This window comes from Clupea harengus, chromosome 16 (assembly GCF_900700415.2).
Source record: "Clupea harengus chromosome 16, Ch_v2.0.2, whole genome shotgun sequence".
NCBI classification, from domain to species: domain Eukaryota; kingdom Metazoa; phylum Chordata; class Actinopteri; order Clupeiformes; family Clupeidae; genus Clupea; species Clupea harengus.
The window spans coordinates 13,868,826-13,888,117 of NC_045167.1; the positions used below are offsets into that span (position 1 = coordinate 13,868,826).

At 44.9% G+C, this 19,292-nt stretch overlaps 1 protein-coding gene and 1 long non-coding RNA gene across 2 annotated transcripts in view; one reads left to right on the forward strand and one right to left on the reverse strand.

Moving 5' to 3' along the window:
• The first annotated feature begins 250 nt into the window (after positions 1-250).
• On the forward strand, positions 251-18,304 carry LOC116224058. The gene is made up of 3 exons (XR_004165400.1): positions 251-3,053; positions 11,072-11,074; positions 18,294-18,304. It is a non-coding gene; the product is annotated as an uncharacterized LOC116224058 (long non-coding RNA).
• ptn (pleiotrophin) overlaps positions 5,912-19,292 on the reverse strand; it is a 33,751-nt gene continuing 20,370 nt past the window's right edge. Inside the window, exons 2-5 of the mRNA XM_012823518.3 lie at positions 17,288-17,382; positions 16,908-17,081; positions 14,791-14,952; positions 5,912-6,994 (exon numbers count right to left, since the gene is read on the reverse strand). Of these exons, the coding sequence (XP_012678972.1) occupies positions 6,939-6,994; positions 14,791-14,952; positions 16,908-17,081; positions 17,288-17,381 (486 nt within the window). The 5' untranslated portion in view covers position 17,382 and the 3' untranslated portion in view covers positions 5,912-6,938. The remainder of the gene's footprint in view (positions 6,995-14,790; positions 14,953-16,907; positions 17,082-17,287; positions 17,383-19,292) is intronic.

A 19,292-nucleotide genomic window follows, 5' to 3' on the forward strand; every position in this document is an offset into this window, starting at 1 on the left:
TCAGTATAAATCGATCCCTGTATATATATATATATATATATATATATATATATATATATAATTATGTATATATATAAGTTCATGTACAGTCAATTTAACACGTCTATGTCTGTGTATGTGGGGGTGTATGCCTGTGTGAGGCTGTACTGTACATATGTGTATATATGTGTGTGTCTGTCTGTGTGCATGTGTGTGTGCATGTGTGTGCACATGTGTGTGTGAGAGACACAAGAGAGACAGGGGTAGAGAGAGAAAGAGAAAGAGAGAGAGAGAGAGAGATGAGAACTCTATTGAACTTCACTGAAGATTATCTACAACACAAATTCAATGGGAATGACCTGAGGCGGTGATTACTGGGGGATGTATCGCTTGTTTCAAGCTGTTCTCCTGCGCCAGAGGGGACAGTGAGCTGTGGCGGGATGCAGCGGAGCAGCTTGGACGAGTGCAGCGGAGGGGCCGCTTCCACATCTCCATGTGCAAGAGTACAACACAGCTACAAGTGCCTAAGCCCCCGGGAATGACAAATTATTATTATTATTATATTATTATAAATTGACCATTATAATACTACAACACAGAAGCTCCCATGCAGAAGTTGAGTTATAGATCCTGTGTTGTAGGTTTTTCTGCATCCTCTTGAAAGGTGCATTTTTTCTTTGCTTTTAACTCAAGCTCCAAGGCACTGAATACATACATTATTAATAAGACATACAGTATTAATAGCATGCAAATAAAGCTTGCACCATGCGTTATCAGACATCTGCAAATGAAAAGAGGATGCGCCTAAATGTGATGTTAAGCAACACGGAGGCCCTGGGGCCATTTACTTCTCTTCTATTCAACAATTTACATGGTGACAGGTGGGGAGGACATAACCTGCGGGTTATGGCTGCGTGTTTCCCCAAAGGAATCTTGTGCTTTTTGTGTGAGTGTGTATAGGAGTGCTGAGCCGATGATAGTCTTATGGGACACAGATAAGTGAATCTGAAGATGGCTATTGTAGAATGGGTATCTGGTGTAAGTAAGCTTGAGTGTGGTTATAGACTGGGGTTATATAGTGTGGTACCCCGGAATGAGGTGACATTTTTTATCACAGGCTTAAGCCTTGTGAATTAAAGGGCTATTTCTTGTTGTATCATATATTTGATATGACACATCTATACATTATAGTAGTCATGGTTACATAGCGTTCACATCCCCATGGCCATATCTGCGTAGGTTAGACATTAAAAATGACAGCAGCGGTGGATTCATATTCCTAACAAACTGGTTGTTTTGAAAGAGAAAAAAATAGCGACCTGTTGCAAATCATGCATGGATGCCAACAGTGGAATTTTCCATTTGACATCAAAAACATTTATGTGCCAGTCTCAGTATTTGGCAGGATGGTTTAAAAAGAAAAATGAAGTCAAGAATCGAGTGTACCCCCTGCAACGGTCTCCGTAAGAGTGGGATCTAGGACAGCAGAATAATGGAATCTTGGCACAAGGTTTATCAGATTAGGAGATTATGTGGAACACCTACATCGGAGATTGCACATTACACGCTTGACTTACACAGCAGGCCAGTGTCCCACTTAGTGGCCTACTCATTCTTCATCCTATTATGTGTGACTCTCCAATACATTGTCTCGCTGAAGCTGAAGTACCATTACGCATACCATTATTATGTGTGCTTCTCTCGCTCTCCCTCTCCAACTCACTTTGGACTCACTCCTCTTTACCCTCCTCTATACTGTGTTTCTGGCACTCTTCTCCACTACTGTGCCCCCATTTCACTTTTTCTCTCTTTTCGATCTCGCCATTCAAGACAGATGTCAGCTCCTCCAACATTAATCCATCACATCTCTAAAACACCATGTACCGCTCACTCAGATACAAGCTCTTCGTAGGACCTACATCCCCAACGCTCTCGGGACAGGTGGGGTTTACGCGAAACTCCACACATCTGACGACCCCAACACCGTTGCGGTGTGTCTGCGTGCGAGAGAGAGGCACTCATCCAAGTTTGCCATCCCAGCTATCTGTCAGGCCGATAAGTGGACTCGTGTCTAGGTGTCATCTGTCACGCGTCCCGGTGGTAGCTGAGAGCCTCTCTCAGCCCACCTCCCGTCCGGGAACGCTTGATTAATCTCCAGCTAAGCTGTCGTTTGAGTGATAGCCGCAGGGATGTAAGTGCTCGCCACCACAAGTGGAAGAGAGTGTGAGCTTTTGTGTGTGTGTCCTCTCAACCCCTCCAACCCACCCCCCCGCTCCCGCCACCCCCATCAATGTCTGTCTGATGGGTGTTGGAGGATCTCTGTCATGCTTTAATCACCCTGGTCCAGATGGGATGAGCGAAAGGTTTCCATCTGAGATGGGGAGAGCGACTGTTAGCGTGTGTTGAGTGCTCTTTCGCCTGCTTTCAAAAGCGCCGAGGCATTCACCGCGCTCCTCCGCTGGCATGCCCATAAACGGCATAAAATATGGCTGGATGGGACAGAGCAGCTCTCGGCTCTTCCAAACACAACGTCAAAACATGACAAAGTGAAGGAACCTGGTCTGAGAGATCCCACGGAGGCGTGCGGAGAGCTCACAGCACTTTCACAGCTTCGCTGGTGACGGACAAAGTGAGAGTTGTCGCAGACAGTCACAGACTTCTGCCCGTACAGACTTAAGGAGCCAGCCACTCTTTGAAGTGTCACCGACGGAGAGCTCTGTCGGGAGACACACCGCAGGCCCAGTCGCTGCTGTGGGACTCCCTGCGTGTGGCTAACATGTTTAGAGCCCCCGGAGAAATTCCTGACAGGTCAGCCAAAGGTTTTTGAGGCATAGACGTGTTGACCCATGAAGGCCTGAGCGCTCGCAGATAAACAGAGCTGAGCATGCATGGTTTTTCTCCCATAAGAGGACGAGAGTGTGAGTGAATCCCTGTAAAGCATAACACAGGCGTAAACACCAGCACTCCGATTCCATGTTTTTTTTTTTTCAAACACACAGACAGAGAGAGAGAGAGAGAGAGACTTAGTTCATAAACTCCCTGATTCCATGTTGTTTTTCACACAGTGAGAGAGAGTGAGAGAAATGGTTCATAAAACTGCCATTTCCCTGTCGTATGCATTACATAAACACTGTCTTTGTGGCGTCATCAGCACATAGTTGCTGTCGAAGTGTGATTTTACTGAAACACAGTGAGATGTCACACAACTTGAAACAAAGGGCTACTTTTGTAACTAGATTTCTATGTATCATTTTGACTCGATGTTAGTGAGAACTCTTCATTTAGATTTGGTCTGGTAACCTTTTTTCCTTGGTAGTTGGTAAGTAGATATCATGGTCATCATTACATATGACTGCAGTCTTGGCGCCTCACAGGGGCAAACCGAGGTCTTGGTGTAGCTGTTATTATCACAAACATAACAGGTGTGATTGGATAACATTGCACACACTTTACCCTACGGATGTCACACTAAGCTTGTTAAGCGGGTGACGCAGCCGACGACTCTGGACCCCAAACAAATGTTCCCCTCCTCCCAGACAGTGTTAAGTTTTTACCTAACACTGCTGTGCTCACTGGCATGTTTAAGGGCCTCTGTCCAGCTCCAGGCCCCCATAACCCACCCACTTCACACCCCTCACCCCTGCAAGTACCCATGTTGGGTTTGTAACCCACATGATGAAGTGCCTAATTATCTGAAACCACCCGTGAGACAACATGCTGAATAATTCACACAAACCGATTGTTTATGTTGTATATTTTAAGGCATTGCAAGCTGCTGCTGCTACATAAGTTAGGCTAGCGTGTGCGGTGTGGTGAATTGCATTCTACAAGGGCGATGGGAATGGATGCAAAACCACTTGTGTGTTAGAGATTGGTGATGTGTGTTGAAATTGAGTTGTTAAGGAGAAAGCACAAGATTCTTTTCAGGAACACCAATCAATGAGCAGGGTGTGTTATGTGAGATCTGAAGATATCGATTGAACAGTATATTGTATCTTTCAAAACTGCATTTCCCAGGAAGAGTCTATAACAGTACTAAGGTCAATACAAGTAAAAACTCCTGGGGGCTTTCAGGCCTTAAAGCACAATAGTCAGTAAATTATCATTAATTCCTTTATATGAAGTTCATTATATGTATTTAATATGTGTATCAAAATATTGCTTGTGTTTGTGTTTTAAATTTGGTTGTGTTAGGGTGTGTGTGTGTGTGAAAGAGAGAGAGAAAGTCTGTGTCCCAGTTTGAAAGGGACTGAAATTGTGTACAATAAATGTGTGTTCTGTAAAATGGAGCTTCTAAACAACACAAACCTGTGAAGGCATCAAAACAATGTGAACCGGAGAGAAAGCCAAGCAGCACTTCTTGCAGAGACAAGTACAGATGTAGTATTACAAGACTCCATGACCTTATGAAAACAAATGTGTATCTCTTTCACAATGCCATTCCACACCCAAAAGAAAATGGCTGCCAAAGACTCACTCATTGACTCTTCGAGGCCACCAATCATTGAAGAAACAATGGACTCTGTATTCAAATATGTAATCATGAAAATGAAAGTTCTTTTGTATGAAATTTTATAACTTCATCTGCTGTGTTGCTGTAGAAGGAAAGAAAGTGTATCATAAGAGTTTATTCAAGGACAGAACTGGTGACTCAGAAAGCATCGATTCTTGAGCTGAAGAATTTGTCAGTGGCAACAAGGAGATAATTGGACATTAAATCACGAGCCAGGAGGTTGTGAACCACGGGAGGGAATCGTGAATTATCCGTTTCATGGGATTGGAGTGACTAAACGAGGAGAGAGAGAGAGAGAGAGAGAGAGAGAGAGAGAGGAGGAGGAGGGAAACTTTGGTTGAAGAGACAGCAAATTGTTCAAAATACTATAAGAGCTCTGGTACAGATTCATGAACCATGGAAGTTGTGTAACTAAGGCAACTCAAGGCTTACTTTTTTACAGCTTGTTATGTCAACTTTTCTTCCCTATTGCTGTTGAGGAAGAAAAAATGGATGGATGCGACTGGACGATGAAAGTCAGTGATAATAAGGCGTCATTGAGCCATGTGTCCGAGGAAAAATCCTCAGTCTCTGACTAACAGACGACAGAGAGAGACAGACAGTCAACTTGTAGAAACTTGTGACTTCACAAACACTCAACCGAGGACATCTTCAACTACAACTTTCGCATTTAACTTATACATTATATATGTATATATATAATTTTAAAAGATTTTTTTTTTCTATGTCACAGCCAGAAGACCGCATCTTGAGGGAATGCACTTGAATGTGTAGCACTCAAATGAGATATGTTTAAAATATGTATAAATAAATAAAAATAAAAAAGATGGTACAGCTCACCTCCTTGTATCAGATATCCAAAAACAGATGGCTATTTTTTCATTTGCCTAAGTATGTAGATTACCACTGTACACTTCCCCACTGTGGCTTGTCATGTCCCATGCAGTAGAAGAGTTGTCTATCAACAGCGTATTGTTTGCCTTGTATATAGAGTATGCATTCTCTGTAATTTGGATGAGGTACAGTCAAAGTGTACATACCCGTGTTTAATAGATATCTGGATGTTTCCTTTTCTTTATTCCCCCTGTCCCTTCTATCCTAAGTATGCTACTTCTCTCTGTACAGTTAAAAACTTCTTTCAAGGAGATTATTGGATGAAGAAGAATCTGGATGTTGTATCAAAGGCCTCAAACGAAGCTGATATATGAACTGCATTCAGTGGATATGTTGTGCCATTTTATTTTGGACAGGAATTCTATCAAATAAAAAAGAAATAAAAATACTTGTCTCTTTTTTTTTTGTCATCCATTTTAAGACAAAAACACATTATTCTATATTGTGAAGGAGGTTGAGTAACCGACTTTGATAATTCATTCATTCATGCAAAGACGGTGTGGGACACAACAAGAAAAAAAAGTATTTATGGATTCTTCTTTTATTCACTTAAACATAAAGCAGACAGTAAGGACCAGTGGTATGGAGAACTCCACACAGCAAAACTAACATGGTAATCAGACCAGGCTCTACACACACTACAGTGTCACCAGTGAAAACGATAGCTGAGTTTCCATCCAACTTTTTCATGCAAATTTTGACCATTTGAATAGGGAATCCTGAGTGGACACGCTTGAAATGTGCATAAAGTCTTCTAAGTCGAATAAGAAATTAATTCGCTAGAGGGAGATGGATTAACTCCCGATTCGTATAGGGTATAATGCGACTACGGTTGATGGAAACAGGTTTATTCAATTTTTTTTAGATTTTATTACGTGTTTCTGTTAAAGTTGCCCTAACAACCTCAAGTTTTAGACACACAGCTATTCACAGATCCTCCCTTGAATGTGAGAGTGTCCATTTTTTATTCACTTAACATAACAGATGGAAATGTGCATAAACTCACATTTCTTTGAGCCGAATTTTCATAAATGCACTTAAAATTGGATGGAATTCCAGCTTATGTATTGGTCTACACTCTCACAGTTGCACTCTAAGAAAATCTATTGCCTTGGTGTGATGACAAGAAAGTCTACATTTAGGGCACCAAACATTCAGTAATATGACACAATTCTTTTCAAAATGTTTTCCAAACACTTCAAAAAGAACAATCCAACCCTGTTGTACTTTACAAGAACCTGATCCAGAACAAAAGGTTAATTCGATTAGATTTTCTTTTAATATTAACCAGTCTCTCACACTACCAACATTATAGGAGTATGAAATTAGCTATAAAAGTTACAACTCATCTATCAGAGTGTATATAGGATAGAACAACATAAAACATGCTCTGTAGTTTTTCTACACGTCCTCTCTCTCTCTCTCTCTCTGTGTTTACTGCTCGAGTGCTACAGGGCCTTAAACTCTGCACCGGATGACCTATGGGAGGAGGAAGAGCAGGAGGGAGCAAGACGAAGCAAATTCGGTGTTCCGTCACCACTGCGCCGCGCCGCTAGTCCATCGGGGTGCGCTCCTTCTTCCTTCCGTCCCTTTTGGGCTTCCTGGAGTCTGGAGAAACACAGGGGCAGGATTACTCAGAGAGCTGATGGTAAACAAGACTAGCGTAGCACCAAAGGGGTTTTATAACTGTTATCACAGATTTACATGAGGAGACAATAAAAGGTGACAGTGAAGAGTCACATAATGTTAAAGAATTATTAGATTATTATCTAATCTAATAATTATAACTAGACTATCAATAGTAACACGGCTTTCTTGTTATGATAACTATAAGATGTCTATGTATCAGAAGTAAAGAAAATGCTATTCTCTATGGAAACAATGATCCCTCTGAGGACATCTCACACGCTAAAGTCTCTCTCTCCTTATCTCTCCTTACCTGATATTTATGTACTTTCTCATCAGCCCTCAAAAATGGACCTATGATTAGTCACCATGACAGGAACTAAACAGCAAAACCTGCACCATCCCTCATGGTTCACTGAGCCGTGTACATGTGAGTCTGGGTTGTGTTTGTGTGTGTGTGTGTTCTATGAGCAAAAGGGTGAGATAAAACGAAAGAGAAAAAAATCAAAGACTCCGTGCACCTGTTGCTTACTGTGTCATGGGACTCTGCGGAATCGGATGTCAATTATCTAATCAACACCTGTTATGAAATGAATCTCTGCTTAATCTGAAACAGGTTTCTGCTTGTTATGACAACGGCTCCGTTCAATTTAAATTAGACAAACGACAAACATTGTGGCCTTGTGAGTTTTTGGAGATGATTAATCTCGCTGGAAACTTTTTAATGGCTGCCCTGTTGTCACTTTTGGGTAACTGCATAACTCCTTGAAATAGCTGAATTTTGAGGAAATGTATTCCTGCCCCTGCAGTGTCTTCTCAGTTACGGCTAGAAGCCATCTCAACACCACCACAGAAAATATACATATTAGAGAAGCTTCATTTCATTTGCTGTTTGCTGGGTAATGAGCAGCCATAATCATTGCCTTATTGCAACAAGATTAGCCATCAGTCATATTTTATACACACAGGCTTTAGGAGAGCTTGTGGACTTAAATATTTCCCGCGATGCATCAGCAGAAGGCATAGAAACTGATAGATACACTGTGTATGAACATTACCGAGGAAGCCTCAGTGGGCCTCTGATAAAGTAATGTAAACATATTCAGCGCGCCTACTATTTTAGCATTGCCTCACTGAGTTGTGCAGTGTATCTAAACAACACCCGCCTCTGTGGGCCAAAACAGCTGACTCTTCCGTTTCGCCTGTCTTTTTATTTTATTGCGTCCCTGTGCCAGAGGCTCAAATCAAATAGTCAGATGCGGGAAACATGAGGGGAAACCATCCTTCTGAGCCTTTGGAAAGCCTATCTCGCACCCAAGCCACATGAGTGACAGCAGTAACTCACAAACGCGAGAGATATTGGCACTTTTCTCCATGTGATTTGCTTGTTTTTGTCTCATTTTTCCCTCCCTACTTCTGCTAGCATCCATACTCAGCATATTCCCATCCCTGGAGTTGTGTGTCTATATCTGTGTGTGTGTGCGTGCGTTTGTGCGCGTCTGACTGTGTGTGTGTGTGTGAATGTTTGAGTATGGTTTCTGCTGTCAGGGCACAATATTCCTCTTCCTCGCTGCATGGTCTCTTTTTTCAATGCATGCTTATTACTAGGATGCTGTGGTGTCTGTCAGATGTGGTGATCCGGTCTGGATGTCTCACCAGGAGAGAGAGAGAGAGAGAGAGAGAGAGCTCAGCACCATAATTGAAGTGTATTAACTAGGGCCCTCCAGAAGCGACACCACTGTCACCTCAAACCATCACACACACACACACGTGCACTAATAAATATGCACACGTGCACTGACACATAGACACATGAAAAAACACACTGTCTCTCTCTCTCTCTCTCTCTTTCACTCACACACACACACACACACACACACATACACACACACACACACACACACACACACACACATACGCACACTCACATAACACACATTTCACATTTCTTTCTCAAATCATCAATGTCACCCATCAGTCCCTGAAAGCACGCATTTAGAAACAGAAGGGAATCAACATGAAGGGAGGAGCGAAATAAGACATGGAATGAGAGAGGAAAACAAGACGAAAGGAATTGGAAAGGGAATTGCTGCCTCGGCCGTCTGTCTTTCTGTGATTTTCTTTGTTTCTTTGTTTCTTTCGTTCATTTGGCTTGTGTTGCATCACTCTTTGTGCTCTGTCAGTCTTTCACAGAAAAGAAAAGAAACAAAAAATTCTCGCATCCCTCGAGGCGGACATGTGCGTTCAGTGCTCCCGATCCTCTTTGTCTCCACCTGCATATTAGTGTGTGGGTCTTTGCTGCGCTGCCGTAGTCAGGGGAAACCTAACATTATCTCTCCCACCAACGGCGGGTGTTTAGAATTGCAGATGCGCCCTGGCGAGCGGTGACCCCCAGGCTGAGGTGAGATAGGACCTATCTCCAACGCCACTGTTTACCTACCCACCGGATCAGAGCACTGTCACTATGCCCCCTACCCTACACACACACACACACACACACACACACACATATACACACACACACACACACACACACACACACACACACACACACACACACACACACACACACACACCTCCACCACTACAAACCCTCTGTGCCTGTCTGAGGCACTAAAGGCCCGTGTCTCCACCTCTGCCACTGCTTATCTCCCGGCTCCCAGCCAGGGAGAAATTGTATGCCTTCCTCAGACGGCCTGACGCTAACGCGGTCCGACTGCAAGCCTCTCGCTCATTTGCACACTCCCCTGTGCGCTCATTCATTCATTCCCTCTCAAATTAATTCAGTCATTCACTAACTCCTGGCTGACTGACTGACTCACTCAGTTTATCACTCACTCACTCAGTCAATCACCCAGCTATTCACTCGCTAACTAACTTGCTTGTTCAAAGAGCCCATTCACCCCCCCAGTCTGTCAGAATGTATATCTGACTAGCCCGCTCACTTATTCACTCATTCACTCACTCTCTCCACTCCACACTCCATGAGAAATGAGAAACTCTTTTCACTCCTCAACAAAATCCTTCAACCCCCAGATCTCCTACCCCCCCACCTGTACTCTTCGGACACATGTGACTCCCTTCTTCAGTTTTTTAATCAGAAAGTTAAAAAAATTCACCAGCACTTGAGCCCCACTCCCTCACTTGCCCCCTCCTCTGAACCTCTCCCCTACAGTCTGCCATTTTCCTCCTTCTATCTCCCTGATCCCTCTGCTATCTCTGATCTCATCTGTAAATCAAAACCATCCACATGCCAGTTAGATCCCCTACCTACTGCCCTGGTCATATCCTGCCTCCCCTCACTGCTCCCTCTAATTGCTGCTATCATCCACTCCTCTCTCACTACTGGTTCATTTCCCGCACCCCTCAAAACGGCTGCTGTCTCCCCAATCCTCAAAAAACCTGGTTCAGATCCCAACAACTTTAATAACCTCCGCCCCATCTCCAACCTATCTTTCATCTCCAAAATACTTGAGAAAATCGTTGCTTCTCAACTCCATTCCCATCTATCTCAAAACAGTTTATATGAACAGTTCCAATCTGGTTTCCGTCCCCGCCATAGCACTGAAACGGCCCTTCTGAAAATCACCAACGACCTCCTTATTGCAGCTGATTCCGGTTTACTATCCATCCTCATCCTCCTTGACCTGAGTGCGGCCTTCGACACAATCTCCCACACCATCCTCCTCAACAGATTATCCTCCATCGGCATCACTGGCATCCCCCTTGACTGGTTCCACTCCTATCTCTCGGACCGCACTCAGTTCATCCAACTCAAATCCTTCCGTTCCCAACCGTCCCCTGTCTCCTCTGGTGTCCCCCAGGGCTCTGTCCTGGGTCCCCTCCTTTTCATTACTTACCTCCTTCCCCTTGGCCTTATTTTCCGTAAATTCAATATTCTTTTTCATTGCTATGCGGATGACACCCAGCTCTACCTCTCCACCAAGCCCAATTCCATTCTTCCTCCCTCATCCTTGACAGATTGCCTTTCTGCACTTCATACCTGGTTCACCTCAAACTTCCTCAAACTTAACAGTGATAAAACCGAAATCCTTTTAGTCGGTACTAAATCCACTCTACTCAAAGTTGACAGTTTTTCCCTCTCAATTGACAGCTCCATAGTTTCCCCCTCCCCCCAGGTAAAGAGTCTGGGTGTCATCGTCGACGGCTCACTCTCCTTCAAATCTCATATCAACATCACCACCCGCACCGCCTACTTCCATCTCCGTAACATAAATCGCCTCCGTCCCTCCCTCACCCCCCACACCACCTCTATTCTTGTACATAGCCTTGTCACCTCCCGTATCGACTACTGTAATTCTCTCCTCTTTGGTCTCCCCCAGAAATCCCTCCATAAGCTCCAACTGGTCCAGAACTCAGCTGCCCGTATTCATCTCCCTCACCCCCTCTTTCCACCACATCACCCCCATCCTACAGCAACTCCACTGGCTTCCAATTCACTTCCGTATTAACTTTAAAATTCTTCTTCATACTTTTAAAGCCATCCACAACCTAGCCCCTCCTTACCTGTCTGACCTCCTTCACACTGCCACCTCCACCCGCTCCCTCAGATCCTCCTCTTCCATCCACCTAACTGTCCCCTCTGCCCGGCTGACCACCATGGGGAGCAGAGCTTTCAGCCGCTCTGCTCCCAAACTCTGGAACTCACTCCCACCTGACATCCGAAACATTGACTCCTTCCCTCAGTTCAAATCCTCTCTCAAAACCCACCTTTTCAGGATTGCATTCTCACTGTAGTTGCCATGCTGTTTTTACTTGCACTTTTAATTTTAATTGTTTTGTTATTTGTTTGCTCCTGTTTTAAATTGTAAAGCGTCCTTGAGTGACATGAAAGGCGCTGTGAAATAAAATGTATTATTATTATTATTAAATAATCACATCATGTCGGGCTCTCACTCATTCACTCTCACTCAGTCACCATCACAATTAAGCACAAATTCCAGTTATCTGGTGTCATGCTCCTTGATCACTGAGAGTAATTAACTTTGCCATCCATCCTAACAGCTCAGTTTGTCACTTTAACACACACTTCATCATTCCTCCTTACTCTCTCCTAAAGCCTCTCTGCAGCATGACACGTCTGGTAGAGCCACTCAGTAACTCTTGTTACTGCTGATACTCAATGGATCAGTCACTCTACTGCTACAGTCACTCAGTGGGTCATTCATTCACCCCCATAGTCTCTTATTGGAGAGGTACATGACAACTGTGACTCAATCCCCCAATTCTCAATAATTGATTCACACACGCACACACACGCGCACACACACACACACACACACACACACACACACACACACACACACACACACACACACACACACACACACACACACACACACACACGCGCGCTCACTAATTCACATCCTCACATATTATTTATACTCCTCTGCATGTAGTACAGTCAAAAGAAAACTAAAGGCTCCAAGCCAAGGCCTCTTGCCTATTCCATTCAACATTCTCCCCCACACGCTCACACAAGCGCATGTCAGTTGATTGAGAGAAGGAATCCATTTGGGTTGCTAAAATAGGCACGCAATCTGCAAATAACCTCTCTGCTCCTAAGAGTAGTTACATCCTGTAAAAAGCCAGGGCCGACGTGATTTGCATTTGACATGCTAAATAGGCTTTGTGGGGGCTTGGGATGGGGGGTGGGGGGGGATTGATGAGGATGTGTTGAGGGTGTCACTGGGGATGAGCTGTCAGTCTCTGCGATAGCCCACAATGACTTACCCTCCTCAATCAAGCAACCATCACAATTCAACATGCCCACCATATCAGTGGCCCCCACCAGCATCACACATAATCCTATGAGGTTTGATGGATAGCTAAAGCAGCTTCAGCCGGTCAGTTTCAAGACTGGTGTGTGAGTGGGGCCGCACACACTTTCATTTTTACACATAGACAGACACACACATACACACACACACACACACACACACACACACACACACACACACACACACTCACACACACACACACACACACACACACACACACACACACATCCTTACAAATGCACACACACTCACCTTATACAAGACCTAAACACACACGCTCTCTCTGCCGCACACACACACATCCCTTCACACAGACACACACACACACACTGCTTTTGCCTCAGCCACTTACATCTTTCATCTGGCTGGTTACAGTAATGTCTGACCTCCGCTGAGCCCCTTCAGCTAAACTTTGCTTGATTCTCACTGATCGCAGCCAGACCACACACACACACACACACACACACACACACACACACACACACACACACACACACACACACACACAGCACCTCAACATTCAATCCAAACCTCTAAGCTGACAGCAGGCAAATTCTTCTCAGCTCTAGGACTGGTTTCATTCCATTACTTTAATCGGATTGCTATAATGATTTTGTCTTGGCTTTGTTTTTGTCTTATGAAGACAAATTGTGAACTGGTTTGTGAGTCACATTAAAAATAGGATCTGAAGCTCTCCAAAAGTGATTGATCTGTGTTAAAAGGGAAAAGAAGTGTGTGTGTGTGTGTGTGTGTGTGTGTGTGTGTGTGTTGGGGGGGGGGGGTCTGTTTTAATTACTCAGTTCCAATTTTGTAACAGGGGTCACCATAAATTAGCAATACATTGCTTTCTTAAATATTGAAATACTGAACTTAATTCCTTTTGAAAAATCACTACTCATTATGGCATGATGTTATTAATGTTGCATCAAACTGAATGGTGGAATCGCAGTTTTTCATGTTTTACAGAAGATTAGATACAAAATGAATCCCAATACATTCCCTGATGGCACAACCGTGTTTTTCCACTGAAATGACTGTATCCCGGGCTCACCAATAGCTATCATACTTGGGAGCAGTTTCTTATCAACAGTGCATTTGAAAATGTGTATTTTCTCTTTTGTGGTGTACCTAATGCATTGCCCCTAATAAATGATTTGCAGCCTTATTATGGCTGACATGAGTCCTATATGCAGCTATATTGAGGCCGTGAAAACTAAATGGAAAATCATTGTTGCTCTATGCGATGTAACATAATCAGTTCTTCCATTTTGGATATTTAATTGGACCACTCTGAGAGCAAATATAAATAAATAAACAAACTATTTACTCTCAACAATTATAAACTTCTCCTTCCTTCCTCTTTGCAAAGCTGTCTGGCTATCTGTTTGGAAAAGATAAAATTATATATAAGAAATACCTGCCATATTCCCCATGTGGATTTCTAGATATAAGCAAATACTGTTTGCTTACCCCAGATAAACTTCCACTTTGTAGTGCCGTCTAGAAAAAAAACTACCAAACATTTTGGGATCAGGGGAGAGGTGCCAGCTCGTTCCTAGTGAAGGATTAACTCTAAATATTTAACAAGTCAGCAGCTATCGCACAATTAATTTGCAGAGGATTTGGGCGCCGGCTCTGATGTAATCGGCCTAAGTCATTTTAAGAGTAGCAGGTTTTTCCGAAGCTATCAGAGATGAAAAGGGAACAGCAGAATGTTCATATTATAAGAAGTGTAGTGCCTAACTTAACTACCCACACTCCCTTAAAAAACAGTATGTTTGGTGTTTGTGTGTGTGTGTGTGTGTGTGTTTGTGTGTGTGTGTATGTTTGTGTTTGTGTGTGTGTGTATGTTTGTGTTTGTGTGTGTGTGTGTGTGTGTGTGTGTGTGTGTGTGTAGGTTTGTGTTTGTGTGTGTGTGTTTGTGTATGCGTGTGTGTGTGTGTGTGTGTGTGTGTGTGTATATATATTCTCCCCCACCTTGGAGCTTGGTCTTGGCGATCTTGCCGCAGGGCTTGGTGGCAGTGACGGTGTTGGGGCAGGTAGCATCCATGAGAGCGCGTTTGAGCACGCCTGTCCTGTTCTTCATGCCGGTGGTCATGTCGCACTCACCCCAGTTCTCGAAGTCATACTTGCACTCGCCTGCAGGGGGCAAAAGAAAGGGGAACGCAGTGTAAACCACCAGATCAGTTTCTTTCTTTCTTCTCTCTCTCCCTCTCTCTCTTTCTCTTTCTCTCTCGGGATCTTGAATTACATTATTTCTTCTTTCGCTTTATTGTCACTTCTCCTGAGGGCCATAATTGTGAATCGTGAGGGAAGAGTGGGAAGGCAACGCACTGGTCAAACTCCTGCTCATGCTCCCTCCCCACCATTAGGTGGTGCTGGTGAAACTAGCTGACCCCTGACCCCTGACCCCTGCACCCGGCACCAACTCCACCACGCTCATTAGGATTGGTGACTGCTCTTGTATGCACGCGTGTCTGTGTGCTCTCCCCACTCCCCGGGGCTGCCATTAGCACTGGAGGCATCGCCTCCCCAATTTTCTTCTTCAACCTCACTGGCCTCTACCTGCAGGACCTGGGAGTGTGTGGCTGCTGGGTTACTCATAAATACACAGCATCTCTGCCTCCTTCATTCTTTTTCTTCCCCTCCATTCTTCTCTTCCCACCATCCTTTTCTTCTCGCTGCTTTCTCTTCTGAGTCACTCGCCTGCCTTCCCTGTGGACGCGCTGTGGCTTCGCCTTGGCAGGCGGTGCGCATTCTTCGTTCCGCGGCCGGTGCAGGAGCCGCGCCACTCGTGCCCCCCCCCCCCCCCAGAGGTGGGACGTCAGGGCCGGAGCGTGTGTTGGAAGGAAGGAGGTTGCTAGTGAGGATAAGGAGGCGATGGTGCTATTGTTCCCTCCAACTCCACGGGGAGTTCCTGGGCGAGCGCTGTGCTAGCAGGCCAGCACCTGTATACCGGCCGTGAGCTTGCCAGCCAGCCAGCCTGCCTTCCCTCTTGAAGAGAAGAGCAGCAGGGCACTCTGCGCTCCATTTGAGATCAGTCATGCATGAGCATGCATTCTGACACACACACACACACACACACGCACACATTCACACACACATACACACACACATACACATACACATTCACTAACACACACACTCACACACTTATGCAGACACATGCCCTATAGACACAATGCCACACATGCTCAGTACCCACGCACGCAGATTCACATTTGCACACGGGGGAATGCAGAGCATGGCTGCCTTTTCCTGATACACGCTGGCACTCTCCGGGGACTGGCACGCACCCCGACTCACAGCGAAAAACCAGCTGGAAATCCTATAACGTACGTGGGAGCGAGACCTGCTTTTAAAACACACTCCCTGGTGGTCAGTGCAAACCCTTTGCTGAATGGTTATTGTGTGCCATCCTTACTAGTGAAAGAAGAAGCACACATTTCCATGACGCCTTGTCAGCGGCCATGTTCAGACTGCTGCCCTTTCTTTCTTTTTTTTCTCTTATGCATTCTTTTTCAGATGTGTTTCCTTTCGCCTAAGAATGGCAGACCTAAATCTGACACCAATGTGGACTGTAAACTGTCCTGAAATGACCCGCATGCATAAAAGCACATAAGCAAACACTCAGTTTCGAGCATCTCCGAAGATGGAGAACTCAGTAATCACTACATCGCTGTGCAAGTCTGTGGGTGCAAACAAAGAGAAACTCAGAGAGAGCTGGAGACTAACCAGAGTGTCTCAATACGCTGCCTTAGCCTCTCTGTCTTTAGTTTGGCCTTTCTCCATAGACAAGGGCACATGGGCACACAGCATTTTCATAAAACTAAACTTATGTTTATGACAGGATAAACTAATGAAAAATGCAAATAGACAGTCACATTTAGGCCACACACATGTACATATGTACTGTATATGATTTATGTCCACTTATGAATGAGACTGAGATGATGAATGGGAAAAGACTCCCAGACTCCAGCAAAACAATCAAATCTGTGCCACATGTAGGAGGGAAAAAATCTGATTTTTTTCTCTGCAGTCTGAACGCGGCCAGTGTGTCTGTGTCTTGGGGCCTCCACCCCTGAGCTAACCTCCGAACTGCTTCTTCCAGTTGCAGGGGATCTTGCAGCGCTGCGTCTTGATGTTCTGTTTGCAGTCGGTGCCAGTTCGGGTGCCCTCCCGGGTGCCAAGGCCGCAGTCGCCCTCATTGGCCACGCACACACTCCACTGCCACTCCCCACAGTCCGACTTGCGCTCCCTCTTCCCTGTGGGGAGCAAACAGAGAGGCTTTGTTCAGCTTCACGGCAATGAGATAGAAAAGGGCATTATTACGGCTGTGGTGCATTCTACTTTAACATGAAATTGTGATTTTTTTTATGTGGCATGCCCACTGAATTCACCAAATGGATTTGTTGATACACGCCTCTTTCGTGAACAGTGGCACAAAGCCCTTTGCACGAGTTAGCCTCACCTTGTTTTTCTGCTTTTCCGCCTTCCACCACCGTCATTGTCAGGATCAGGAGAGCCAAAATGGCCACCCATATCCAACACTTCTGTCCATGCATGCTGCAAATAACAAAACACAATACAACACCATTCAATGTTCCGCGACATTTACCATGGGTGGCCCACATACAGAGCAGTGCTTTGAGCATAACTACCCTGCCCTCTCCCTCAAAGCCACAATTCCCTTGCCACATTTTAGGTTGTTACATGTGGTCTATCTGTTGGTCTGACACATGAAGCAGGTTCTGATTACAACCACAGACTCTGGGTGGCACAGTATTGAAGGTGCAGCGAAAGGTGACTGACAGTTGTCAGAAGGAGATCAGTGAAACCCTCCAGCTGATAGCAGGCTCCCATAGATTGCTGGGAGAGGAGGATAAAAGCCCAGGTTGTTTTGCAATGAATGAGTATCTCATTGCACTCCTCCTCTCCCATTCTCTCTCTTTCTTTCTCTCTTTACTTTCTGCCTCCCAGAAGCCCCAGTGCAGCCTGTAATCACTCACTGGGCTTTCAGGAACACCAAGAGCTTCTATTGTTGTACCATCCCCATTTTTGCCCCAACTTCCCTCCCTCCCTCCCTCCCTCACTCCCTCCATCCCTCCATCCATCCCTCCATCTCTCTTTCCCTCTCTTCCTTTTTCTCTCCTTTTCACTTTCTTTACATTAGAGACGTAAAGCACACAGAGCTCACTGAAGGGGAATCGGCATGGGGCTTGAGCAGTTAGAATCCATCTTGTTTCCCTGCTGCTCTACCGTGCTCAAATTACCTGTCAAGGTGCAGTCTGCCATGGAAATCATTTCTGTTCATCAATTTAAATAAATGATGAACCGCCTGCGTCCCTCCCCTTTCCTTTCGACGACACTTTTGGGGCTGTATTTTTAGACCCTCGCAGTTTGAGACTTTGCATAAGTCGACGCTCCCCATATCCATTAGTAATGTGCACCGCGCTGAAAAGGCAAACGCATTTAAGGAAGAGCACACAGCCCACAGACCCCCACTCTCCAACCCACCCCCAGTCCTCTATACTCTCACTTTTTATTATTAATTATCCCGCTATTATTAATAGTGCTTAGTGTGCGCTGACTGTCTCCGTTCGGAGCGCGGCTCATTAGGGTGGGTATAATGAGCTTTGTCTGGGGCTTCACTCTTCTTCTCGAGTCTATTAGACAGAACTTCTCTTCCTCCTGAATGCTCTGATTGCGCCTCTCAAAGGTCCCCTCAGAATCGCTTGTCGCCACTAACTGGCAGAGTCTCCAGGGCCCGAGCTTTGAAAAAAAGAAAAAAGAAAAAAAAATGTTAAAAATAAGGACCTGTCGCTGAGTGTCTGCATAGCATTGATCTCCACACATTCAATCCAGCACCCTTTTTCATGAAGAGTCAGGGCTCAAAGCCCTCTTCTGCTGATTCCTTTCAAAAGAGCAAATCTCTGACAGAAAAAAACCCCTGCAAAATCCAAACCCAGTGGAACCTCTCAGAGATGCAGCTGTCACCTTCCTGGGCCGAGACCAGCATTGGTGTTCCAGCCGCGGCATCTGTTCTGAGCCCATTCGTTCAATGATTCATGAGCAGTTACGGTTTAGGAGCACTGGAAGTCAAAGGCTAGACGGACAGCTCCCGCAGTGGATGTGTTTGTAGACCTCGGCCTTTGGACCTGAAGTCAGGCAGCAATGCACAGCGTCTTCGAGATCCCAAAGGACCGTGAACATCCATAAAATATTTAGCAAGGGTCCCTTTTTTTGTGGTTTCTACACCAGCTTGGCTGGACACAACACCATGCATAATGGAACATGTTTTCGGTGAAGAAACATAGACATTTGACATGATAGTCCACCTCCTGCATTTTTTATTGTTGCCTCTGACATAAAAGGCTAGGGGGAAACCCTTGGTGCTCCTCATGATATAGCTGACTTTTCTGTGAGTGTTATTTTACCTTTGGTCCTTTCCTTTTTACGTTATTTTCTGTGTGAGT